Source organism: Pteropus vampyrus, unplaced genomic scaffold (genome assembly GCF_000151845.1).
Source record: "Pteropus vampyrus isolate Shadow unplaced genomic scaffold, Pvam_2.0 Scaffold452, whole genome shotgun sequence".
NCBI lineage: Eukaryota > Metazoa > Chordata > Mammalia > Chiroptera > Pteropodidae > Pteropus > Pteropus vampyrus.
The window spans coordinates 762,527-785,362 of NW_011889233.1; the positions used below are offsets into that span (position 1 = coordinate 762,527).

Genomic DNA, 22,836 nt, shown 5'->3' on the forward strand with positions numbered 1-22,836 from the left:
GCTGATTTTCCATCTACTGTTTGAAGATCCTCCCTGTGGTTTTGATCAGAGTCCAGCCTACTTCCTTTATGTCAGTGGATGTGGGGGTGGAAGGAAACTCCAGCCCACAGCTAGGCTCAAGCTACAAATCCTCAATACAGAAATTTTATTAGGGGAGGGGCAGTAAGATCCAGAGGCTGGGGAAGATGGCCCTGGGGAATTAAGGGAGCTTTGAAGAGGAGTCCTGGCCAGGAACATCTGTGCCTGTCAAGAGTGGAGGGCAAGACGGCCAAGATCTCAGAAGCGGCCATGCCGGTGGTCTGGGGAACGTCGTCGGTTTCTTTCTTGGGGACGGTGGTGGGTCTGGGACCTTGGGGGTGACCTGCGGACAGGAGTGGGGAGAGGAGGGTTAGAGACATGGGGCAGGACAGGTGAAGTAATTAGAGTTCCTGGGGGGTGATTTCAGGATAGGTGATCTCAGGACTGTAGATTTAAGCTTGGTCTTGGGTCTGGGGTTCAGGCTGGTTTAGGGGTTGAGACTTAGGTGTTGGTCTTGCGATGGGGTTCAGTGCCAGTCTGAGGATACCAAAGGCTTGAGACATTGTTATTGGGGCATAGGATCAGGTTCATCTCAGGGTATAGGGGCCTTAGGGTATGAGTAAAGCTCTTAGGAGAGCACCTGGCATAAAGTTTAAGTATTAGGTCCTACTGACTCCCATCTCAGGGAGGCAGGGATGGAGGACGCACCCCTTGCCTACTGGAGACACCCACTCAATTCCAGACTTAGGGCAGTCTGGTCCTGAGGTACCTGTGCTTGGGTCCCTGCCCATAGAGCTGCCGCCGGAGATTCCGGGAGATGGGTCGCAGGTGCATGAAGTTGCAGAAGCCACCACGGGTACATTCCCTGGGTTAAAGATGGATGGATGGAGGGGGCTGTTATCACTGACAGGCCCCCTTCTCAGCACATACACAGGAGTCTGGGACTCCAGGAACCCATCGTACCCGTGAAATGCCATACCCCATTTCATACTGCCGACAGCATGACTCCCGGAAGTCGGTGACAGGAGACAGCTCGGCATGCACGGCCTGCCCGTTGAACCAGCGATTATTGAGTTCAGCCACTGCCCGCTCTGCATCCTGTTCACGCCGAAACTGAAGAAAAAGTAGGTCAGGCTTAGTAATCAAATTCAGAAATCTTCAGCGGATTAGTTAGCAACTCTGGGGCTGGACTGGATTTAGTGATGGACCTCAAGCTAATGAAGCTTCAATGGTGGCCATTAGGTTTTAAAATGCCTCCACCTCTGGGCTCTGATGGGGGGAAAGCAATCACCTTGACATAGACATTGCCCACGAGGTGATCCCCCAAGTTGTCGCATACATTCATCTCTTCAATCTCCCCGTACTTCTCCTGCAGTTCCGTGAACACTTCCTGCGGAAGACCAAGAGGAAATCTGCTGAGCTCTTGGCTCACAGAAAACTCAACCCGCCCCTGCCAACCCTCACCTCAAAGAAGTTATCATAGTGTTCTTGCACCTCCACGTCGCTCACGTGACCTGAAGGAGGGGGCAAGGTAGAATCAGGGAGTGGCCCGCTAAGGGCGGTCCGCCCTGTCCCCAAGATGCGTCCCTCACTCACAGTGCGATCCGTCTGCGGTTTGGGCAGTGTTCTGTGGATTCCGGTACAGGTTGAGCAGCACTACAGTCTGAATAGAATTGAAAGGAGCGGGGCCAAAGCGCAGAGGGCGGGGCTACGTGCAAAGGGGCGGAGTACAAAGGTTGGGGGTGGGACCTTGCGCCAAAGAAGCCTAAGCATCTTGAGTGCATCAGCGATGCTTGCTCCTGAGAAAACCAGAAGAGAGGCGGGAGGACCGAGAAGTGAGGGACAGCCCAGGGGTGTAGTCTGTACCTACGGGGCCGTGGCCAAGTTCCTGGGAGAAGGGCCTGAAGTTTGGGGATGGAACCTGCAGAAGTCCGACAAGAAAAAAGCCGGACGGTAGGGTGGACCTTAGAAATCCGGAAAAGGCGGAACCTTGTGATGATGGACAACAGAAGGGGAATGGCTGGGAGAAGTTAACCCCCCAGGCTCCATGCTGGATCTCACCTGGCTGAAAGTCGGTTTGTTGTGAAGCCGGGAGCACCGGTCCCCATGCCGGCAGGCCCCGATCTTAAAGTAAAAAGAGCAGTTAACCCTGAAAGAGGTGCAAAGATAGAGGTGAACCGAAGGCCGGGGAAGCCGGACACCCCTGAAACACCGTACCACACTGCCCAGCCACCAGGGAACCAAGTGCTCCGTCCCCAGCCCCGCGAGGGTCCACACCCTGCGCCGGTTCTCACTTGTCCTTCTCAGTCCCGAATATCGAAGCTAAATATTCAGCCATTTTTACCCGAACCCTCCAACTCTGTCTGCTCTTAAGTCACTTCCGTTGCTTAAGAGCATTGGGAAGTGTAGTTCTTCACTGCCTTCAGACGCTTATCGCGGGCTTAGAAACTACCTAGTGCGCTTGCGTGTTGGAGGACTGCGCCCTCAGAATCACCAGCAGGAGCTCCCTGAAAGCGCATGCGTGCAGCGCTGCCTATCAAAAAAGACTACAAATTCCAGAGATGCTTGCGGCATCTCGCGTAAACGTCCGTACTTGAAAGTAGCAAAGGCGTCCAAGCCCAAGGAAGTAGACTCCACTGGTGAGCTGGGGGTCTTTTCGCGCACCCCAATAAACAAAGAACATCTCAACCCATTCAGCTTGGTGGGAGGTGGGTGGCGGTGTCATTCTTTTAGCAAACCCACCCTTCAATTTATCTGTTTCGTTGTAAAAGGGGCATGGTTTTTCGCGATCCTAGCATCTCAGTGTTAAGGATTAGGTCTTGCCCCGCAGACCTTCGGGACAACCCGGCCGCAGCGCAGCTATGAACTTGGAGCGAGTGTCCAACGAGGAAAAGTTGAACCTGTGCCGGAAGTACTACCTAGGTAAGGGCCAGCCTCCTAGGGTCTCAGGAGAAGAGAGGGGAGAGGACTAGAGCGCCCGAGGGAAGAAGGTCTAGGGGCCTGGATTTTTGGATCTAAGGGATAAAGCGGCCGAGGTCGCGGACTCCTGGGTCTGAGGGAAGGTCCTGAGGAAGGAGGAGACTGGGCCTCAACTTCTTGGTCCCAAGAGAGGAGGAGAGGACTACTGCGTCCTAAGAAAGAGATGGTTGAGGAATCAGATTCCTGGATCCCAGAGAGGAGCCGGGATTCCTGAGTCCCGAACAGCAGAGATTATGTCTCAGGTGTGTTTGTTTGTTTTGTTGGGTTCTCCCCCACCCTCTTTAGGTGGTTTTGCTTTCCTGCCTTTTCTCTGGTTGGTCAATATCTTCTGGTTCTTCCGAGAGGCCTTCCTTGTCCCGGCATATACAGAGCAGAGCCAAATCAAAGGCTGTGAGTCCAGGGCACAGTTGAAAGAAGACCATGTGATGGGGGTGGGGGCACTTTGGTGGGAGGGAAGAATGGAAATTTCAGAATTCTGGGGTTCTGTGAAAGAGAAGAGAGAGCTGGTCCGGGGGTGACCAGAGAGCAGGTGGAAGCCAACCTTTTCCACTCCTGTTCCCTCAAACAGATGTGTGGCGCTCGGCTGTGGGCTTCCTCTTCTGGGTGATTGTACTCACCACCTGGATCACCATCTTCCAGATCTACCGGCCCCGTTGGGGTGCCCTTGGGGACTACCTCTCCTTCACCATACCCCTGGGTACCCCCTGACAACTTCTGCACAGGGCTGGGACCTGCTCATTCTCCCAGGATGGGCTCCTCTACTCTGAGCCCGCTCTCAAGCCCCTAAGACTTGTTCCTATCTCCTATGTTCTCTGAGGACATCCTCCAAATAAATGATCCTAATTCTCTATGTCGACTTCCTGGGATCTTTTGGACATTGAAACATAAAGTGATTATTAATATTCACAAGCATTTATTGAATGCTTACTTTGTGCCAGGCTTAGTACTTCACACATTATATGCATTTTTTCACTGAATACTACTCAGAACCCTCTGAAATAGGAACTTTCTTGCTCTGAAACTCTACTTTACAGATGCAGAATTAAGAAAGGAATAATGCTAGAATAAAGGAATAATAATACTAGAGGCTACTGTCCTGTACTGGTAATATGTAAATTTGAAAACATTACTTTCCCAGTTGGCCTTAGTATGCTCATCTAAAGTGTCACAATGCTACCTCTTAGAATTTATCTGGATCAAGGCATATGTGGTAAAGTGAAATTCCGCATTTTCTGAAGATGTCTGCTTTATTAGAGAAGGCTTCCTTGACCATCCTATTTAAAATTTCAGTCCCTATCTTGGTACTACGTCCCTTTCACGCTATATTCTTTTCCCTACTACATTTAATTAAAAATGTTTTTATTGTTTATCTGCCATCCTCTAAAATATATACTCTATTAGGGCAAAGAATTTTGTCTGTTTTATTCACTGCATGTCCCTAGTGACTACAGGAGTGACTAGCACACTAATAGATATTTGCTAAGTGAATAAGGTTGTGCCTGTAAAGAGATTAACAGGTAGCTGGCACTTAGCAAATGCTCAGTAAAAAGCAACGCAGCCTAACTCCAGACTTGTCTTCCTATTGGGGACAGGAGGGACTCCTACGGTTATATAAATCCTGTTATACCTAAATTGGTGTTCCTCAAAGCTTCTATCATTACAAGTTCCAAAAGCCTCTCGATGCCCTTATCCTATGTCTCCCACCGTTCCTCGCGCGCAGAGTCTCGGGAATTAGAACTACACCTCCCAGAAAGCGCCCGGGTTGTCGTTGGTTTGTTTCCGGAAACGGGTCCCCAGAAAGGTGGGGCTTAGAGCTGAGAGCCGACAGCGGCAGCTGTCAATTGGTCGGGGTACGAGATCGACGGTTGTATTGACTAATGGGAACAAGCGACTGCAGAAGGGTGTCGCCCACAGAAGGGGAACTGGAGGTGGTGGCGGCGGCGGCGGCAGCAGGGGTCTTGGCCGGACGCTAATCAGGGCGGAGCGGTGTCCGCACACGAAGCTTATCTTTGACCGCTCCGCTTCTGCCTCCGGCCTTGACTTGTGACCCTAGGTTCCTTTGGGATTCTCTGATCCAGCTAGCCAGACCCAAACCATGTTCCCGGTGAAAGTGAAAGTGGAGAAATCAGGTGAGGATCCCGAAGCCGGGGGCCTGCAGGGAAGCACGGGTATTTGAGTCCCGACAAACAGGATTATTGCGATAAGGCAGACTACGCGACTTACCCTTGCAGCCCTTCTGACTATTGCTATGTCAGGCTATGTCAGACATCGAGCAATTCTTGCCACCTCCTGCATATCCTCCCGGTCTGTGCTGAAGATAGCTTTGAGACTGAACGATGGTGACTTAGTCAATGTGGCGCGGTAAGACACGGGGGTCTCGAGCCGCGACTCTGAGAGGACTCTTTTCTTGGCTCTGCCTCAATTTCTCTATTTCCAGCAGTGGTTATGAGTCAGGCATTGTGCTGAGTGCATGATGTGCAGGGAAGCTTTTAATCCTGGCAGTCAGTGTATCCCAATAATCCTAGGAGGTAGGAAATATGATAGATAGGGAAACAAGCTGAGAGAGAGGAAGCCCTTTAGGGCTGGGACTGAGATGATAGGAACCCAGGACTGACTGTGGGAGAGACACAGAAACCAGACAAAAAAAAAAAAAAAGTAGTAAAATGGTGTAGGATATTAGATGGTATACGTGGTAATAAAACAAAAAAGGAGAAGGTAGGGAGATCAGGAGTGAGGCAGGGTGAGGGAGAGAGCCATGAAGATATGTGAAGAAACAACATATCAGGCAAAGGAAATAGCTTTGAAAAGGCCCAGACGTGGAAGCCTTGTCTGGCCTATTCAAGGACCAGCAGAGAGGCCAGTGTGGCTGGAACAGAGTGAGTGAGATAGAGAGTGTGAGGAGATAGGGGCAAAGAGGGGAGGGGAGAGAGAGATCTTATGAGTCCAGGTTAGGACTTTGGCTTTTGCTTTGAGAGAAATGGGGAGCTCAGGGAGGGGAGGAATGAGTTAATGAAGATGCTCCTGAAATGCCAAAAATCGAGGATGGAAAAGTGAAGGGGGACTGACTACAAATGATGGTGGGGTGGTGGTCGAGAAAAGGCTAGGTTGGGTCATGGAGGCCTGTGAACACCAGGCTGAAGATCTTGGACTTTAGCCTGGGACACTGCAGCATCACGGAGGGTTCTAAGGGGCGGATTCGTGTCAGGTGTGGTTTCAGGAACATTTTCCTGGCCACCCTGTGGAGGGTTGTTCAGAAGGGAAGACTGAGGCTGGGAGCCCAGGGGAAGGAAGGAAAAGGACCAGAGTGGTAGGGGTAGGGTCGGGATGTGGGAGGGAAACTTAGGAGGCCAAGTGGACAAATCATGGGGTTGATGGGCTGGGGTGGTAGAGGGAGAGAAGTGTCTATGTTGAGGCCCAGGGAGGGACTAGGGGCCAGTGAGGCTATCCCTAAGATGGGGACTCAGGAAAGAGGGTAAGTTTAGAGAGACACTGAGGCCAGTGTGGGATACAGTAGGTGGAAAGAGCCTATGCGATGTCCAGGGAGAGGTGTCCAGGAGTTAATGGGATCTCAAGATATGAGGTTCAGGAGAAAAGCAGAGGCTAGGGAAATAGATATGAACATGAACCATACCTTGGCTCCTGCCCTAGGCTTTTTGCTAGAATCTCAACTGCCCCCAACCTCCCACCCCGACCCTGTTTCTCCTCTGAGTGATGTCAGGAATCTCTGTGTCTCCTGGTCACCTCAGGAAGTCCAAGGGCTGGCCAAATCATGTCCCCAAGTATTCTTCTAGGCTCTGAGCACTGGGCTAGAGCATCTACCAGTTGGAAGAGGAGAGCGAACACCTTATAGGGTGAGAGGAGAATATTTATAACATCATTACCTCCTTAAGTTCTGTGATGAAAGGAAACGAACACACGGGCTGACAGGGCCAGGCGGGGCCTGTGGCATGCAGGAAGGTGGTGGAGGGGGAGCCAAAATGGGCATTTTGAGTGAACTCTCCCAATTATTAAATGTCGTCAGGTCATTCAGATTTAATTCATATTTAAAATAACACCACTTGCCTTGGCTAAACAAAGCACATCAGGGGGCTAGATTCTGTACCCAGTTTGAGCCCCTGCCTTATAACTTCAGCTCTGGAGCCAGATGGCCTGGGCGCAAATCCTCATCCCTGCAGTTTTCTAGCTGTGTAACTTTGGGCAAGTAGCTAACATCTCTGTGTCTGAGTTTCATCATCTGTAAAATGGGGATAACAATCATACCTACCTGCCAGGGTTGTTGTGAGAATTCAATGGGTTAATATATGTGATGTGGTTGGAATGATGCTTGGCACATAATAAGTACTTTGTATACGTTACTTATTATTGCATTCTGCTAAGAGATTCATATACAACATAGGTTTTTTAAACCTCAGAACAGTCCTAGCAGACAGTTTATCATTTGGAGGCCCATTTTCAAAATGAAGAAACAGGCTCAGTGAGGTAAGGTGACTTGCCTTAGGTCACACATGAGCATGTAGGACAGCTCTGGAACCGAGAGCTCTTGCTCATCACTTCAGTAGTATCTGCCCATGCACCCTCTTAGCACGCCTGGGTCTATGCATGCCCTTCCCCAGTCCAGTTGGCTGCCTACCTGCCTAGGGTCTGGGAACTGACTTCTACTTGGTACCCTCTTCCCCAGAGTTGGAGATGGCCAAGGCCCGGAATCAACTGGATGCTGTTCTGCAGTGTCTGCTGGAGAAGAGTCACATGGACAGGTTGGGACCTGGGCTAGCATAGGGTTATAGGGTTTTGGGAACCCTGGCAGGTTGGACCCTCTGGTCTTGGGTGGATCTGGGTGGGAACTCAGAACCTGGCTTAGGGAGGAAGGGGCCCCATGGAGTGCCTTCCCACTCTGGGCCCTTGGAACCCTGAGCCCACAGTTCTCTTCTGCTACCAGGGAGCGTCTGGATGAGGAAGCTGGGAAGACCCCCTCAGACACCCACAACAAGTAAGTTTTGTTGATGGGATCTGTATCTGAGGGTTTGTGGTGGATGACTTCTTCCCTCATCCAAGCCCTGACCACTCTGCCCCATGCTTCCTCCACCACAGCCCTAACCACTATGTGTATGAAATCCTTGGGGCAACAGAAGCTTAGGTCCCCTCATAGTGGGTACCTAGAACCGCAGGGGCATGGGTGGGACACAAGGCCTAAGAGATTGGTGGGGTCCATGTGAGAGCATCTCGGGCTTGATCCTAGTATCCCTAGGTGCCATTTGGGGAGTTTTGAGCAGGCACTTGTTCAAGAGTCAGCCTGCTGACACCTTGTCTTTCTCCACAGGGATTGCTCCATCGCGGCCACTGGCAAACGGTAAGGTGGCAAGGGCCCCAGCCAGGTAACGAGAGGTCCCTAGACTCCTCCCTAGTCCTGAGGTTCTCCCAACCCACACAGGCCATCTGCCCGCTTCCCCCACCAGCGGAGGAAGAAGAGGAGGGAGATGGATGATGGACTGGCCGAGGGAGGGCCACAGCGATCCAGTGAGTAGGTGGTAGCCCTAGAGGGTGGTCAACGATAGAGGGTTATGTGAGCATGTTCACATACCTCCCACTCCCACCACCCTAGATGCATATGTGATCAAGCTGTTTGACCGGAGTGTGGACTTGGCTCAGTTCAGCGAGAACACACCACTGTATCCAATCTGCCGTGCATGGATGCGCAACAGCCCCTCAATGCGTGAGCGTGAACGCTCGCCCAGCTCACCACTGCCCCCACTGCCTGAGGATGAGGAGGTGGGATGGGTGGTAGGCCTCTGCCCAACAGCCAGGGAGGGCAGTGGGTAGCTGGTCACAAGGTACCCCACCTCCCAAGCTAGTGTGATAGACAGGTTTCTGTGTCCCTTAAATGACTTCTGGATCCAGTGAGGCACATAGATATGAACCCTTAGGCTGGGGGTATGGATAGAGCTCTCTAGAACAGATAGACATGGCTACCTGGTTTGGGAGAATGGGGTCAGGGTTCCCCTGGACAGATATATGTGACCTCTAAAATTGGGGTCTCCAAGAGCTAGGGGGCCGGGCAGGGGTTCTTAGTGTAAACAGGTACAGCCACCTGGTCTAGGGGAGCAGATGGAGGCCCCCTGGGCTGGGCAGGGGTGGATGGGGGTCTCTGGGTTGGACAGAAGACAAAGATCCCTGGGCAGGTAGACCTGACCCACAAACTGGTAAGGTCCCCATTTATCAGACATGACTCCGAAGTACAGGTCCTTGGTGAGACCCTCATGTCTTTTGTCCCTGGGAAAGGCAGGAGGGGTGAAATGTGTACCTCTGGCCCTCTTCTCTAACACTCTTGGGTCTGGTGTGGGGATCTTGTGTCCCCAGGGTTCAGAGGTCACCAATAGCAAGAGTCGTGACGTGTACAAGTTGCCTCCGCCCACAGCCCCTGGGCCACCTGGAGATGCCTGCAGATCCCGAATCCCATCCCCACTGCAGCCTGAGACCCAGGGTACCCCTGATGATGAGGTGGGTCTGCAAGGCTGGCCTGGGGCTATGGGACATACGTTGTGGTATTTGGGCATGGCCACCCAGCCTGGCCTGTCTGTCCACACAGCCCTCTGAGCCTGAGCCCTCACCCTCCACACTCATCTACCGCAATATGCAACGCTGGAAACGCATCCGCCAGAGGTGAGCATCCCCAACCTGCTTGCCCCACTATGGTCTCTGCCCCAACTGCTGAGTTCTCCCTCTGCTTCGCCACCCCCACTGCAGGTGGAAGGAGGCATCTCATCGGAACCAGCTTCGTTACTCAGAAAGCATGAAGATTTTACGGGAGATGTATGAGCGACAATGATATTCCACCCCAATAAACATTCACCTCCTCACACTGGCTTCTGACTGTTCTAGCCCATCCTTCCCCGCCCAGACATAAAGCAGATGGCACAGCTCTAGCACATTTATTAGGGGAGTGGATCTAGGTAGGAGTGAGGGATGGGGCAGCAGGAAATTCAAGGAAGGAGAAAGATTGTGAGGAATAGAAGAAGTGGCTGCTTGGCTGGGTCTTGGAGAATAGAGGGAGGGGTCTGGAAGGTGGATTACATGTGGTTAGAGACTTGAGGGTCATGACAAAATGACAGGGGTCCTGGGTAGAGCTGGGGATGGGAACTAGGATATTGTAGAGTCTGGGGAGATGGGCGGGGTATCTACATTTTGAGGTTGAGGGTCCTGGTTGGCCTAGAATAGTTGTCCAAGGGTGGGGGTCAGAAAAGGGATTTAAAAGTCTGAAGGTGGCTGGCTGAAGTTTCAAATCCAAAGATGGGTTCTGGGGATGGGGTGGCAGGGAGTGGAGTGTCTGATTGGAATGAGACCATCCTAGGCCTGGGTGGTCTGAGATGGGAGGTCTGTGCAGTGTCTGGGACATTTCTGGGGGTTGCGGGGTGGGGGGGGGCAGGTATACTTGACTGGCCAAGGGTGGGGACAGGGCTGTCTACACCATAATCTGGTATTAAGTGAGGAGGGGAATGAAATGGGGTGTGGAGATGTTTTCATAGAGGAGTCAGAAGGAAACAGTTTTGAATGGGCTTATGTGCCAAGAAAGTGGGGTGGATGGAAATGGAAGGCTATAGGTGGAAGGGTTGTGCTTGTAGGGTCTGGAAGCTAGAGAGGTTGGGGTGGGGGGTTAAAAGCGGGAGAGGGTGTGAGTAGGAGTATCAGTGGAAAGGCCTAGGTTATCAAGACTGAGTCTAGGTTGGAAGGGTCTGGGCGGGATCCAGATTGGGTGAGCGGGTGGTCTTGAGCTCAGGATATCTGGCTGGGCGGAGTCAGGTCGGCTTTAAAAGGGGGGCCTGAGGCGGCTCCAGGGGTTCTGGCGTACCCAGACCCCTACTTGGCAGCAGCAGCCGGCGGCGGGGGCAGTGGAGCCTGGGCTGGCGCGGGTGCGGCCTGGATGGACAGGACGCCCTCGGGTGACAGCGCGGACGTCACAGCGGCAGGGTCCACACCAGGCGGCAGGCGGTAGCGGCGGTGGAACTCGCGGGCTACATATCCGTGCTCATCCTGGAAGGGGAGAGGTTTGAGCGGCCCCGCCCTTCCCTCTCGCTGCCTTCCCCACCCCACTTCAGCCGGCAGATACCGCCCGGGATTCTGACTCTGTCCCCGCCTGCAGGCAGGCTCACCGGGCGCTCCTCGTGGCGTGCGTGCACCTCCACGTGTTCGCCAACCACCTTGACGGCGATTTCCTCTGGCGAGAAGTGCTTCACGTCCAGCAGCACCGAGAAATGCCCGGGGTCGGTCGGCACCTGCGCACAGCCTGAGTGTCATCAGTGCGTCCAGGCTCTTGGGACACAGCAAGGCCCCACCCCCATCGGTTCTAGTTCCGCCGCTGACCCTGGCCTCCGAAACTGGAGGGTCCCTTTCCTACTTGTAGCTACCAAGGACCTCTTCATCCCGAAAAACTGAGCTCATCTGTCCCCCAGTAATCACTGAGATTTCCCTCTCACCCAGAGTAATGAGGTCCCCTTCCCCTGCCAGATCAGGGATCCGTCGTCCTCACAGGGTGAGGCCCGCCCCCTCCACTAGTGTCAACGACCCCATAGTCAATATGTCCTGGACCCTGTCTCCCCAGCCCCTTTTCCCTCGGAGCCCCCAGGGCTCTTAGTGCTACCCCCCACCTCCAGAAACCTCCAAGAGGCCTCTTCGTCCGTCTCCAGAGTCCTCGTTCTAACCTCCCACTCGAGTCACGGGACCGCTTGCGCCCTCAGCAGTTACTAGTACTCCTCCCCCACTTTTCAGAGTGGCCAGGCCCCCGCTTTCTCAAGTCACAGGACCTTCCTCCGCTCTGCCTCTCCAGGATACACTCACCCCATATAGTCTCCAAACCCTCTTTCCCAAGAATAACAAAACATCTCCTCCCCGCAGCAGTCACTGGGAGCCCCGCACGCCCTTCAGAATGACTGGACTCCCCTCCCCCCTCCCCCCAGATTCCCTGGGTCACCAGCCTCCTTCAGTCACCAAGACTCCCCTCAGAGTAACCGCCCCCGCCGTATCAGTACTCTGAGAGCTGAGACCCTCCTCGGATCCACGGGGACCTCGGACCCACTTCAGTAATCTGACCTCTGAGATTCCGTACTCAGGGAACTCTGGAAGCCCGTCTGAGTGGTCGGACTCCACCCCGCTCAAAGTCAAGGGACATTCCCTCTTCCCCTCAGAGTGACCGGGCCCACGAGCCTTGGAAGTGGTTGGGTTACCGCCCCTCCCCAGGCCTGGCACCTGGGCGGTAGGCAGCGCCACGCTGGGTGCACGAAGGTAGTAGGGCGCCAGCGCGGCGGGACAGAGCGCAGAGAGCTCGGCCTCCAGCAGCCCCTCGCCGAAGCGCTGGTCGAAGAGGCGCCCTGGCGCAGAAACCCCGGGCAAGGGGGCCGAGGCGCGGCGCAGCCAAGACGGCTGCACGGGCACGGGGATCTCCATTCTATTCCTCCTTCTCCTCCTTCTCCTCCTTCTCCTCCTCCGCCGCCGCCCTAGGAGCCGCAGTACCCCTCAGTGCGCCGCCGCTGCTTTATAGTACGCCATGTGTCCGCCCCTCGGCGGGCCGCCCGGGGACACTGGGACCGCGGCCAGACCCGGCCACTAATAGAGCCTTATTTAGAAAGCCCGACAATGACTTGGCCATTTAGTAAGCGCCTGCTGGATGCCAGAGAGGTATCAAGATTCCCCAATTTCCCGAAGGAGAAACTAAGGCTGAGGAGGCGGAGCTTTGCCGGAGTAGGGAGCACAGCGCGGCGTTTTAGACCCAGGGCCTGAGAAGCCCTCCGCAGAGTTCTTAGTCCCTTTACTCCACCCCCGCCTCGCAGGCAGCTCTAGGGATGACGTACATGGCGGTGTTAGGAGCAGAATCCTGGGCTGAGAATGCGGTAGACGGGCCAGGCTGTCAGGAGGACACATAACAGACCCTACTACCATCTCAGCCCAGCCCCCCGGCAAGCCGGACCTAATTCTGTGACTCTGACTCAGCCTCGGATGTGCAGAGTAGAGGGGTCTGCCAGGTGAGCAGCGGCCAGGGGGCGTGGGTAAGAACAGTCCCGGCTGGCCCCCCGGGGGCCGCGCGCCTGGCCCGAAATAGCTCGTTTTGATCCCGCCACCTCGGCCAGGAGCCCAGGCCTGGCACATGGCGCAACCAGCTGCCCCTGCAGTAAGACGGAAGTGGTTAGGTGACCGAACGGATGGGCTTGCAGGTCCGACTGATGGAGGGACGTTAGAGAGGGGACAGTCTCCCTGATTGCCCCCGAAAGGGGAAAAAAACGGTAGTTAGAATGGAGTCTGGACCAGATTCCTGCAGCAATAAGAGGCGTGGTTGGAAGACAAGATTGTAGGAAAGCGAGTGTACTTTAGAACCTCCTCCTAACCTCGAACCTAGTCTCACATCCTTTTGATTGGTCCACAGGCTTGCCAATTACTCCTGAACGCTAAGGTTCTCCAACCGCTCTCTCTCGGTCAGGCAGACGTTAGAGCCAGTTGTGAGACTCCCGCCTTTGGCCACTTTCCAATTACCGTTATTTTCCTTTTTATCATTGGTCGCCTTGGAAGCCGCTCTCTTCCCGCGTGGGCACTCCCAGAGACTAGCGGGACTGATAGGGCATTGCTAAGCGACAAAGATGCACGCGGAATCAAGCGGGTGAATGAGCCAAGCAGGCGGAGGCAGCTGAGGGATAAACTGCAGGTAAGGCCGATCCCTTTTTCGGAAATCACTGGAGATCTGGGGACGACTAAAGGTGAGAGCTATGCAGCATAGAGTCAGGTTTACTAGGGTCCAGAGTCTCTTGTTCTCAACCGCATGGAACTACAACTCCCAAAATGCTCCACAGCCTTTGGCTGCTCTAGTCTTGGATTTCACTCTCGGGGATTCTATCGCGTCTTGCGTTTCGCTCTCTTAGTGGCCCCAGGGGCTTTTTCTTCCTTCTAAGTGTATCCAGGGGCCACACTTAGAAATTAAGTTTCTTAATTTTGAAACCGTCTCCAGACTCTCAAAGGTGTTGTATTGACCCTTCTTGCTTACGCGGAGCCCAGTGACTGATGTGGATTGTAGTCCATCTACCCTTTTTTCCCTTAAACCGTGTCCCAAGGACTTATGGGAAACGTACGGTGATAGGGTTTAGCTGTGGTTCTTAACTCGAGCTCCACCTGGGACATTCCGAAAAAGATACAGATTCCTAGCCACCACTCCACCCCTTCCAGATAATTCTGATTCTTTTGGTCTAGGGCGAGGACCACGAGTCTGTATTTTTAAACGTCTTCTCCTACATTGGTTCCAGTGTTGAGAGAACCGTGAGTAGTTCCTGGGTTCTTTTTTTTGGAGGCTGCTCCAAGGGCTGGTGGGAATCGTGCCTCCAGTATCATTATCTTTTTTTTTTTAATTAACTAATTTATTTTTATGGTGACATTGGTTAACGAAATCCAGTAAGTTTCAGCTACACATTTTAACAGTAAGGCATATGTATATTTACATTGTGTTTACCTCTCCTAGTTAGATTTCTTTCTGTCACCACATATTTGACCCCTTTTACCCCACCTACCGCCTCCCTCGCCCCTCCCCCTACAGTATCATTATCTTTAATGTGCAACAGTGCTTCATGGGAATTACAGTCTACCTCTTCCAGGAAGCCATAGGAATTATAGTCTGGTTCTGCCCTCCTCTTCCCATCTTCCCACCCCATTGCCACCCTTACCCCGGTTCCCTCACAGGAAGTGACCACTGAGTGACCATGCTCTGCTTACCAACCCCACTCTCCCTTTGCAGTCTGCCAGTTTTCTCTACCCAAGATAGCCCCTTTGGGGATGCTCCCCTGGATGGAAGCGACTACTGGCCATCCTGACGCCAGACCTGGCATGCCAAGGTGAGGATACCCTATAGAGTGCTGTGTGCCAGCCTAGTAGCAAGGGGCTGATGACTAGAGGGAAGGAAAGACATATGATGAGACAGGGGTAAGAGATTAAGAGACAGTCCCTCCTCCCTTTCCCATGGCCCTACCTTTATCCAGTCCTTTACCACCTGGATCCCCCATCACAGCCTCATTTATTCTGAGTGGTTACCTTTGTGGGTTATGTTTCCTTCCCCTCTGGACTGAGACTTCACCTGTGTCTTTGTTTTCCTACAGGGATGACCCCATGTCTCACTTTTCCTTCTCTCTACCTCCCCTATCTTAGTTTCTGAGCTCATCTAGCTACCAAAGATCCAGAATCCCAGAAACTCCCATGGCCCTGGCCACAGGTCTCAACTGCCCTGAGCTGTTAGAGGAGTCCTGGCCATCCAGCTCAGGGACCTCTTCCCCACCCAGCGCCACTGAGGAACATATGGGCACTTCCCTACCACCCACCCTGATTGATGGTGGTGACTCTGTGGTAGCCAAGTAAGTACCAGCAGCCCTGGGAGGAAAGAAAAGTTGGAGGGGCATCCCATAATAATCATCATAGCCAAAGCTATTTATGCAACACTTTTAGGACCACATTTCATATATGTTAACAGCTCTGGAGCTAAGCTGCCTGGGTTCAAATCCCAGCTCTGTTACTCACTCTATGTATCATCTTGGCCTCAGTTTCTTTGTCTGTAAATTGGGGATATTAATAACATATATCCCCTAGGCCTGTTTTAAGCTTTCGATGAGTTATTTACTGTGTGTAAAGCATCTATAACAATTCCTATCACATAGCGAGTGCTTAGATTTGTAGGGCACAAGTTCAGCTGCTGTAACAAAGAGTGCCAAATTAATTGTGGCTTAAACAATTAATTCTGTTTCTCTCTCACTTAACAGTGCACGCAGAAGCAAACAAGGCTAATATGGCAACTCCTAGTTGAGGTCTCAGAGACACAGTTTCCTTCTGTCTTATTGCCCTCTCACCCCTAGGCTGTTTCTTTTATAGACCAACATGGCTTCCAACCACATCCATTTGCAGAATCACATCTCTTCATACCATGTTAGTCAAGGACCTAGTTACATAGCCATAAAGCTACCTGGTAAATGTATCTAGAGAAGAGTGGCTATGTCCCTAGTAGTAGTCTTACATAATACCGCATTACTATATGAGAAAGAACAGCTGTTGAGGGACAACTACCAGGCATTGCCATGGTGCTCAGAAACATTGGCTATTGTGATTATTATTGTTATTATTTGGCTCTCCTCACCCCATTCATCTCCTATTCTCTGATGCCCACAGGTACATAAACCGGTTCCGCCAAGCTCTGCCCACAAGCCGAGAGGAACGCCAGTCTGCAGGCCCAACCTCAGCTGACTTTTGGTGGCTACGGCCTGAACCTCTAGACCCAAGCAGTCACCCTGTAGCAGGTACCTGCTTCAGTTCCATCCACTCCTGGCCTAAAACCTTTCTTAATCAATGCCCTCAGCAGCCAGTCCTCTTGGCCCTCCTAAATCAATTGGGGCTTCTCAGCAGGAGCCAATGAACCAGAAGGAAGACTCAATACAGCAGTCTCGACTCTTGCCAAGGTTGCCAGTGCATCGCAGGCTAAGGCTATGGACCCCCTTCAGGACATAAAGCAGGTGACATCCCCATCCACTCCTTCCCTTATGTATCTGAACTGATAGCACCAACCCTAGGATAGAATTAGAGTCAAGCCCCAGTTCAAGGAAACTTAAACAAAAAGGGAAGAATTTGTTTGCTAATGAAATTAAAACAAAACAAAACAAAAAATCCAAAAGTAGATGCTTTCAGGCATAGCTGGATCCAGATGTTTGAAAACTCTTGGGAGGAGCTTGACTCTATTGGCTCTCTGTTCCTCTTTGTTGGACTCATTCTCGGGCAGGCTTTCCCTTCATAGTAGCTAATGGCCCCACTAGCTGTAAGTTTCTAACTTATTTAGTTAATCCACAGGAAAGGAGGCTTTTCCAATAGCTTCATCCAAAGGACCAGGGCTTACTCTCACTTGCTCACAATAACTGTGAACCAGAGGACGGAATGTTGTGATTAGCTAGGCCTGGTCATGAAGGTAGGGTTAACCTTTCTCCCACAAGAATGACTGCACTGAGAGGTGTGGATCCACAGAGGAAAACTGGGTCACTCTTCCCTGAGGAGGAGGAGCAGTTTCTAAGCCAGCATGTGAGGGTACCAGGTGGAAAGCAGATGTGCACTCTGGGCTTTCCATCTAGAGCCTTTTTCCCAGCAGGCTTTAGGATGGGGGCTAGCTTCTGACCCTCTCACTACACAGAGCCTCAACACATGGAACTCATCCCTGCTGGACCTGGAAACACTGAGCCTGCAAAGCAGAGCTGCCAGGCTGCTGAAACACAGGTGCCTCCCCGACCCTCATCATCCTCCCACAGCTCCAGGCCCAGCCCACTGCCTCCATTGTTACTTTTACTCTGTTGCCTCACTTCTGCCTTCTCCCTACAGCAAGTCCTCCATCTCCTCCTCCTCCCACAGCCCCAGCGATACCAGCAGCAGCTCCTCATTTCCTGTCAGCTCTGATGGCCTCTCACCCTTCTCCGTGACCTTCACTCCTGAATCCAGCAAGGGCTCAGACCCCAAGGTACATGGTAAGTTCTGGAAGACAGGATTGAAGGCAGTCTGGGTGGGAATCTGAGCTCTGCCACTAACCAGCTATGTGACCTTAGGCCTCTCTGACCCATCCTTATTCCCTCAACTTTAAAACAGGGATAATAATTGTATTCCTCTGCTGTGGGTGTTGTAAGGATTAAATGAGTTGGTGAATACATGGAGTACTTAGCACAGCTCTGTTAACAGTAGCTATCAGTATGACAGTTTCTCTCTCTGCATCTTGTCTGCCACTCTGAACACAAAGCTCTGAAATCAGAAGGCTTTTTGCAAATTTGGCATCACACCTGATTTGACAGCAAAATCTGACCTCAACGAGAAGGATATTTATTATTTATCTATCTTTCTAATTTCATTTAGGATAACTATTCATACTTTTTGCTCTTGATATATTATGTTAAACCATATGAAAATTTTGCCTTTGTAAATAAAAAAATTGGTTGAATATTGGCCATTGTATATTGTTCAACCATATACCAATGGGTCTGAGTCTGGGGTACTGTCCCAGACCCCTGTCTACACTGTACACACCATGCAACTTTGCTAAAACATGCTAACTGTTGAAACACTCAAATTTCTGTCCCCAAGACTTCAGAGATGAGATTAAGACCCTGGGTTACTATTATTGCCATCGTTTTTGTTATTTTTACTCTGTGTCCAGGTTCTGGGATGCCGTGGTGCACAGGATAGGTGCTCTGTATGTCTCATGGGTTCCTGTGAGTGGGGACAGGCAAGCATAAGTCAACAGAGGTGTTTGTGCATGTTGTGTGATCCTGCTCAAGCACTTGCCTGTCTCATTCTTCTTTTCGTCTGAGCTTCACCTTTTATTTACCTTTCCTTCCTGAGCCTTAGTTTTCTCATCTGTAAAATGGGGATAAAACTCGTACCTACTTCATGAGTTGTTTTGCAGATTAAATTTATTCATTCATTCATCTAACGAACATTGAATTCCTACTGTGTATGAGGCCCTGTGAGCAGGATTAGGGATTCCACAGCGAACCAACCATTCATAGTCCTACCTTCAGCATAGTGAGTGTGGAGCAGAGAATAGCTACACAACCCCACAAACAAATGTGAAATGTAAGCAGAAATGAGGGCCATGCAGGAGAGGATCGTGATGCTGGGAAGTCAGAGAGGGCCTTCCTAGAAGAAGTGCTATCTCAGTGGAGACCTGAATGATGAAAGTGGGGACAAGAGCCCTGTAGCATGTACAGAAGACTTGAGGTGGGAAGGAGCATGGTATAGACAATGGACTAGAAAAGGCAAGAGCCAAGGCTGAGAGTAGTGTGGGATAAGGCGGGAGAGATTGGCAGGGGTCAGATTACGTTGGGCCATATAGGTATCGTGAGACATTTGGGCATTATCTTAGCACTGGGCAGCCATGGTACGATTCTGAGTAGGGAGGGGACATGATCTTTCTTGAATGTTAACAGACTTCCTCTGGCTGCTGTCGACACCCAGTGAGAGACACTGATAGTTTGGCTTGGGCCAGAGCCTGAGGAGCAGAGGGAAGTGGCCAGGTTTGGAAGTAGCATCACAGGATTCTTTCCATACATGTTTTTGAATGATATAGAGAGGAGCGGAGTAGAAAGAGATCTGAAATGATAAGATACCCTCCCATCCCATGCACCATCAAACGGTAGAGCTTCTGAGAGATAATGGCAGCCCTATTGACCATGACTGATGAAATGATTCTCTGGGTGATGGGAAAGATGTCCTTTTGCCCCGCTGGATTTGGGACAGCCAATGGCCCTGCCCTTGAGCCAGAACAGTGCCTGGCTCAATAGTAAGAGCTCAATAAATATTTGTTAATGAAGGAAGAATTGAATGATGACGAGTTGAGAAATCTATGAGTTCTCTCTCCTCTGACTCTGCTCCTTCCCCACTTCCCACTCCAGAGAGGAGTTGGACATTATCTGGAGAGCTTGTCTGAATAGCCTTCTGGTACAGTCAAAGGTTGTGTGCTCAGGCTGTCATTGGGTTGCTCATCACCTGGGCTTCTGTCTTACCCCTCTTCCCTCTACTTACCCCCCCAGCAGCTCCAGCACCAGCCCCCATCCCTGCTCCAGGCCCAGTCTCCTCCCAAGCACCCCTGCGGCCAGAGGATGACATTCTATACCAGTGGAGGCAGCGGCGGAAGCTTGAACAGGCTCAAGGAGGTCAGGGTGACAATACCTGGATGCTACCAGGGACCCCTGCCTTCACTGCTCCGGTGAGATGGGGGAAGGAGGAGCCTGAGGGGCTGAGAAGGTATCCTAAGGGACGTTGAAGGAAGGGGAAGACTGAGTGGGACTGAGGACACTCTTCACTTTCTCTCCCTCTCAGGTCTCTGTCCCCATCTGTCTGCAGACCTCTTCTGCCCCTGCGGAGATGCTTAGTTCCCTGGGCACACAGCCTAACTGTGTCCCACTTTGGGGCAGTGTGGCGCGGCCTAGTCCTGTGGGAGGCGTCTGTGTGGAGAGGCCTCCTATTCCTCCAGGGTTCTCTCCACACATCTTTTGGGGCCCCAGTCCCCATGGGTTTTTCTGGGCCCCTCAGACCGGTCCCTGGGTATCTCTCGGGGCCCTTCCCCCAATGCCCCCAGCCTCTACTCCCGCACACCCTACCGACCCCCAGGGCCTGCACACCCCTGCACCAAGCAGCCCCTCCCAGCCTGAGAGGCAGGGTTCTAAGCCTCGGAAGGCTAGAGCCCCACGCCGGGAGCCTGCCAGGCAACTGGAGGTAGCTGACAAGGGGCCTGACCAGCAGCTCCGAGGCGCCCTGGGCCAGGTAGTGACAGCTCGGCTGTTCCCGGACTGCCTGGAGGACTCACCCACTCAGCTTGAGGGCCGGCCTCCACCTCAGGCTGAATCTTCGAAAGTCAAGGCCAAGTACCCCCAAACGAAGGTTATGCCCCATCGCTCAGAGAACATGCCTCCTCTTTCTAATACACAGTTTCCGCAGGCGAAGACCCCAGCAGAGGAGAATCGGAATGTCAAGGCCACACTCCCAGCAGCTGGGTTGGTGCTTTGTAAGGACAAAGACATTCCCTCGGGTGAAGTCAGGCACCCTCAGCCTAAGGTCCCGCCTCCTCCAGCTGAGGAGGCGTCTATAAACGGCAAGGCCTCTCCCGCTCCGTTCGAGGCGGGGTCTCTAGAGGGTGTGGTCACACCCTCACCCTCTGCTGACCACACCCCACCAGAGGACCTGCTCTCCCAGGCCGCCCAGCTTCTGCAAGCTGCTGAAGGTGAGCTGAAGCGTGCGGGGCTGCCCGAGTCTCAGCAGTACAGCACCCAATGGGTCTGGCCCCCTGGAGCTCTCTCTTTCCCCCCCAGACTCCGATGGCAGCGAGTTCCAGGAGGACCCTGTACTGCAGGTGCTGAGGGTTCAGAGGGCAGAGCTGCGGCGGCAGAAAAGGTGACTATCTCTGGATTTATGACGACGGGCCCCTGAATCTTGCGACAACTCTCTTGAGCTCCTTTTCCAGAGCCGTCCACACCCCCAGATCCCAATCCTGAGCACATATCTCAGCCTCTATTACCTGGCTTTTTTCCAGGAAAGTGGACGCCCGATTATCCCTCCTGGTGGGCCACACAGAAGACCCAAGGGTCTTGGTCTCCTCCAGCCAGATCACCCCCCAGGTGCCCAAGGATGTGGCTGAGGAGAGAAGGAACCTCATTTGAGGCCAGACAACTTTGATTGTACAAATTCCGTTTTTCCCAAGGAAGTATTGTTTTCAGATTTTCTCTGAGAAAGTTGTTCCGGAAAGGCCAAGAGTTATGCTAATTTAGGAAAATGGCTCCCCAACCCACCCCCACCCTAATTTTTGACCCTTGATGTAAAGTCTTTTCTGATTTCATCCTATTTGAAGGCAAGGCAGGGAGGTGTTCCAGGTAAGACTTAAGGCAAGACTGGGACTCACTGTAACTCAGGAGTGGATCCTTCTGTCTCAGATGAGATAGAAGGGACTGCCCTTTGGGATTGAAGCTAATGGAGTCATTGGAGTGTTGGACAATGGTTAGTCCTCTGTCCACATCCTGCTTGAGCCAACAGCAGCATTTGGTGCTTTAATCCTTCCCTCCCTGAAACACTTTCTTCCCCTGCTTCTAGCACCCCACCCTCCTCTTCATCAACCTGTCACTTTGCTGTGCCCCAGGGCCCTGGCCTTGACATCTCTGTCTACACTCATTCTCAGGTGCTGTTATTTAGCTTCATGGGTCTAAATCCCATCTCTGTTCTGACAGCCCCCAAATTTCTCTCTTTAGCCTATACCCGGCCACTGAACCTCAAACTCCTGTATCCTGCTACCTGCTCCCCATCTCTACTCAAGGGTCTAAAAGATGTCTCAGATTGCACAGGTCTTAAACTGAGCTCCCAATCTTCCCCCTAAACCTGCTCCAGCCAAGCTTTCCTCACCTACATCTTTCTACCTGTTCAGTCTAAAAGCTTCATAGTCGTCCTTGACCCCATTCTTTTCCTCACAGACAGTCAGGTGACCAGCAAGTCCTGTCATCTCTGCCTTTAAATTCTATCCAAAATTTAACCCCTTCTCCCCCTTCCACTGCCTTCACCCTAGTCTAGGCTATAATCACCTGTCTGGACTATTAAAAAGCCTTTTGTTTTATCTGCAAGTTCTTTGAAACATTTCCCATTGAAAAGTATTGTCTGTGTTTCTCCTTGAAGCTAGGCAGAACTTTGTGACCGCCTCCACAAACAATGCAGAGGAAGTGGTACTGCTTTAAATTTCTAAACTGGATTAGATAAGGTGATACAATTTCCACCTGGTTTCTTCTCTCTCTCTCTCTCTCTCTCTCCTGTCTCTCTCTCCTGTCTCTCCTGTCTCTCCTGTCTCTCCTGTCTCTCCTGTCTCTTGTTTTGGAGTCCTTATAAAAACTCCAGTTCCCATACTGAGTAGGGATTTGGGTTACGCAGGTGTGTGTACTTGTCAAAATTCAGTGAGATTTGTGGATTTCATTGTACATAAGTTAACCTCAAAAGAAAAATTAAATATTGAACTCTAGAGATATGCATACTGAAGTATTTAGGGGAAAATAAACCAATGTTTTTAATTTATTTTGAACTTACAAAAATTAGATTAGTAGATGAATAGAGTAATGGGTGGATGTGAGATAAATCAAATATAGTAAAATATTAATGGTAAGATCTGGATGTTCATTGTAAATTGTTCAACTTTGCTGTATGTTAGAGACTTTTCATAATAAAATGTTGGAGAATATATAATCAGGATTTTTTGACATCTATATAAAAGGAGAATGGAATAGATTTCTGTAAAAAGTAGCTTCTTTATGTCAGACATGGTAAATATTTGTT

General features: G+C 51.6%; 5 protein-coding genes across 29 annotated transcripts; 3 read left to right on the forward strand and 2 right to left on the reverse strand.

Moving 5' to 3' along the window:
• Window positions 1-128: 128 nt before the first annotated feature.
• U2AF1L4 (U2 small nuclear RNA auxiliary factor 1 like 4) lies at window positions 129-2,478 on the reverse strand. 4 transcript variants are annotated; one of them, XM_011381796.2, is made up of 9 exons: window positions 2,313-2,478; window positions 2,080-2,167; window positions 1,889-1,939; window positions 1,615-1,681; window positions 1,513-1,532; window positions 1,310-1,408; window positions 998-1,131; window positions 788-883; window positions 129-361 (listed from the first exon to the last, which is right to left on the reverse strand). In XM_011381796.2, exons 1-9 carry the CDS (start codon window positions 2,354-2,356, stop codon window positions 277-279), a joined length of 684 nt encoding a protein of 227 aa, XP_011380098.1. In that variant the 5' UTR covers window positions 2,357-2,478; the 3' UTR covers window positions 129-276. The 4 variants fall into 4 exon arrangements, with proteins under 4 accessions (XP_011380098.1, XP_011380097.1, XP_023379978.1 ...); XM_011381795.2 differs by having other exon boundaries at window positions 1,483-1,532; XM_023524210.1 differs by lacking the exon at window positions 1,889-1,939.
• A 17-nt stretch (window positions 2,479-2,495) lies between these two features.
• Window positions 2,496-3,847, forward strand: PSENEN (presenilin enhancer gamma-secretase subunit). 3 transcript variants are annotated; one of them, XM_011381799.2, is made up of 4 exons: window positions 2,496-2,657; window positions 2,849-2,940; window positions 3,283-3,387; window positions 3,566-3,847. In XM_011381799.2, exons 2-4 carry the CDS (start codon window positions 2,880-2,882, stop codon window positions 3,703-3,705), a joined length of 306 nt encoding a protein of 101 aa, XP_011380101.1. In that variant the 5' UTR covers window positions 2,496-2,657; window positions 2,849-2,879; the 3' UTR covers window positions 3,706-3,847. The 3 variants fall into 3 exon arrangements, with proteins under 3 accessions (XP_011380101.1, XP_011380102.1, XP_011380103.1); XM_011381800.2 differs by having other exon boundaries at window positions 2,615-2,726; XM_011381801.1 differs by having other exon boundaries at window positions 2,618-2,657; window positions 2,790-2,940.
• LIN37 (lin-37 DREAM MuvB core complex component) lies at window positions 2,947-9,856 on the forward strand. Of its 5 annotated transcripts, none has more exons than XM_023524208.1 (9): window positions 2,947-3,239; window positions 7,676-7,751; window positions 7,934-7,984; window positions 8,315-8,344; window positions 8,426-8,511; window positions 8,597-8,775; window positions 9,352-9,492; window positions 9,581-9,654; window positions 9,739-9,856. In XM_023524208.1, the coding sequence occupies exons 2-9, from the start codon at window positions 7,684-7,686 to the stop codon at window positions 9,818-9,820; spliced, it is 711 nt and encodes a 236-aa protein (XP_023379976.1). In that variant the 5' UTR covers window positions 2,947-3,239; window positions 7,676-7,683; the 3' UTR covers window positions 9,821-9,856. The 5 variants fall into 5 exon arrangements, with proteins under 5 accessions (XP_023379976.1, XP_023379977.1, XP_011380106.1 ...); XM_011381802.2 differs by lacking the exon at window positions 2,947-3,239 and adding an exon at window positions 4,905-5,126; XM_011381803.2 differs by lacking the exon at window positions 2,947-3,239 and adding an exon at window positions 4,907-5,126 and having other exon boundaries at window positions 8,597-8,763.
• Window positions 9,857-9,907: 51 nt separating this feature from the next.
• Window positions 9,908-12,806, reverse strand: HSPB6 (heat shock protein family B (small) member 6). The gene is made up of 3 exons (XM_011381806.2): window positions 12,235-12,806; window positions 11,142-11,264; window positions 9,908-11,022 (listed from the first exon to the last, which is right to left on the reverse strand). The coding sequence occupies exons 1-3, from the start codon at window positions 12,430-12,432 to the stop codon at window positions 10,849-10,851; spliced, it is 495 nt and encodes a 164-aa protein (XP_011380108.1). The 5' UTR covers window positions 12,433-12,806; the 3' UTR covers window positions 9,908-10,848.
• Window positions 12,807-13,402: 596 nt separating this feature from the next.
• On the forward strand, window positions 13,403-22,743 carry PROSER3 (proline and serine rich 3). Of its 16 annotated transcripts, none has more exons than XM_023524197.1 (11): window positions 13,404-13,733; window positions 14,221-14,286; window positions 14,759-14,855; window positions 15,117-15,368; window positions 16,174-16,301; window positions 16,405-16,514; window positions 17,138-17,262; window positions 17,365-17,507; window positions 19,563-19,738; window positions 19,852-20,922; window positions 21,062-22,743. In XM_023524197.1, exons 4-11 carry the CDS (start codon window positions 15,214-15,216, stop codon window positions 21,164-21,166), a joined length of 2,013 nt encoding a protein of 670 aa, XP_023379965.1. In that variant the 5' UTR covers window positions 13,404-13,733; window positions 14,221-14,286; window positions 14,759-14,855; window positions 15,117-15,213; the 3' UTR covers window positions 21,167-22,743. The 16 variants fall into 16 exon arrangements, with proteins under 16 accessions (XP_023379969.1, XP_023379965.1, XP_023379964.1 ...); XM_023524193.1 differs by having other exon boundaries at window positions 13,405-13,733; window positions 15,166-15,368; XM_023524195.1 differs by having other exon boundaries at window positions 13,405-13,681; window positions 15,166-15,368.
• Window positions 22,744-22,836: the final 93 nt, after the last annotated feature.

What these genes read in the sequence shown, in the direction of transcription:
- U2AF1L4 (XM_011381795.2), bottom strand. Translation starts at nt 2,356, where the DNA reads ATGGCTGAATATTTAGCTTCGATATTCGGGACTGAGAAGGACAA. An exon ending in TTCGGGACTGAGAAGGACAA is followed by an intron (nt 2,168 to 2,312) that starts GTGAGAACCGGC and finishes CACCTCTTTCAG; the next exon opens with GGTTAACTGCTCTTTTTACT. An exon ending in TGGGCAATGTCTATGTCAAG is followed by an intron (nt 1,132 to 1,309) that starts GTGATTGCTTTC and finishes CTTTTTCTTCAG; the next exon opens with TTTCGGCGTGAACAGGATGC.
- PSENEN (XM_011381799.2), top strand. Translation starts at nt 2,880, where the DNA reads ATGAACTTGGAGCGAGTGTCCAACGAGGAAAAGTTGAACCTGTGCCGG. An exon ending in GTGCCGGAAGTACTACCTAG is followed by an intron (nt 2,941 to 3,282) that starts GTAAGGGCCAGC and finishes CACCCTCTTTAG; the next exon opens with GTGGTTTTGCTTTCCTGCCT. An exon ending in GCAGAGCCAAATCAAAGGCT is followed by an intron (nt 3,388 to 3,565) that starts GTGAGTCCAGGG and finishes TCCCTCAAACAG; the next exon opens with ATGTGTGGCGCTCGGCTGTG.
- LIN37 (XM_011381802.2), top strand. Translation starts at nt 5,093, where the DNA reads ATGTTCCCGGTGAAAGTGAAAGTGGAGAAATCAG. An exon ending in CCCTCAGACACCCACAACAA is followed by an intron (nt 7,985 to 8,314) that starts GTAAGTTTTGTT and finishes CTTTCTCCACAG; the next exon opens with GGATTGCTCCATCGCGGCCA. An exon ending in ATCGCGGCCACTGGCAAACG is followed by an intron (nt 8,345 to 8,425) that starts GTAAGGTGGCAA and finishes CAACCCACACAG; the next exon opens with GCCATCTGCCCGCTTCCCCC.
- HSPB6 (XM_011381806.2), bottom strand. Translation starts at nt 12,432, where the DNA reads ATGGAGATCCCCGTGCCCGTGCAGCCGTCTTGGCTGCGCCGCGCCTCG. An exon ending in TGGCGCTGCCTACCGCCCAG is followed by an intron (nt 11,265 to 12,234) that starts GTGCCAGGCCTG and finishes GGCTGTGCGCAG; the next exon opens with GTGCCGACCGACCCCGGGCA. An exon ending in CACGCCACGAGGAGCGCCCG is followed by an intron (nt 11,023 to 11,141) that starts GTGAGCCTGCCT and finishes CTCCCCTTCCAG; the next exon opens with GATGAGCACGGATATGTAGC.
- PROSER3 (XM_023524197.1), top strand. Translation starts at nt 15,214, where the DNA reads ATGGCCCTGGCCACAGGTCTCAACTGCCCTGAGCTGTTAGAGGAGTCC. An exon ending in CTCAGACCCCAAGGTACATG is followed by an intron (nt 17,508 to 19,562) that starts GTAAGTTCTGGA and finishes TTACCCCCCCAG; the next exon opens with CAGCTCCAGCACCAGCCCCC. An exon ending in GAGCTGCGGCGGCAGAAAAG is followed by an intron (nt 20,923 to 21,061) that starts GTGACTATCTCT and finishes GCTTTTTTCCAG; the next exon opens with GAAAGTGGACGCCCGATTAT.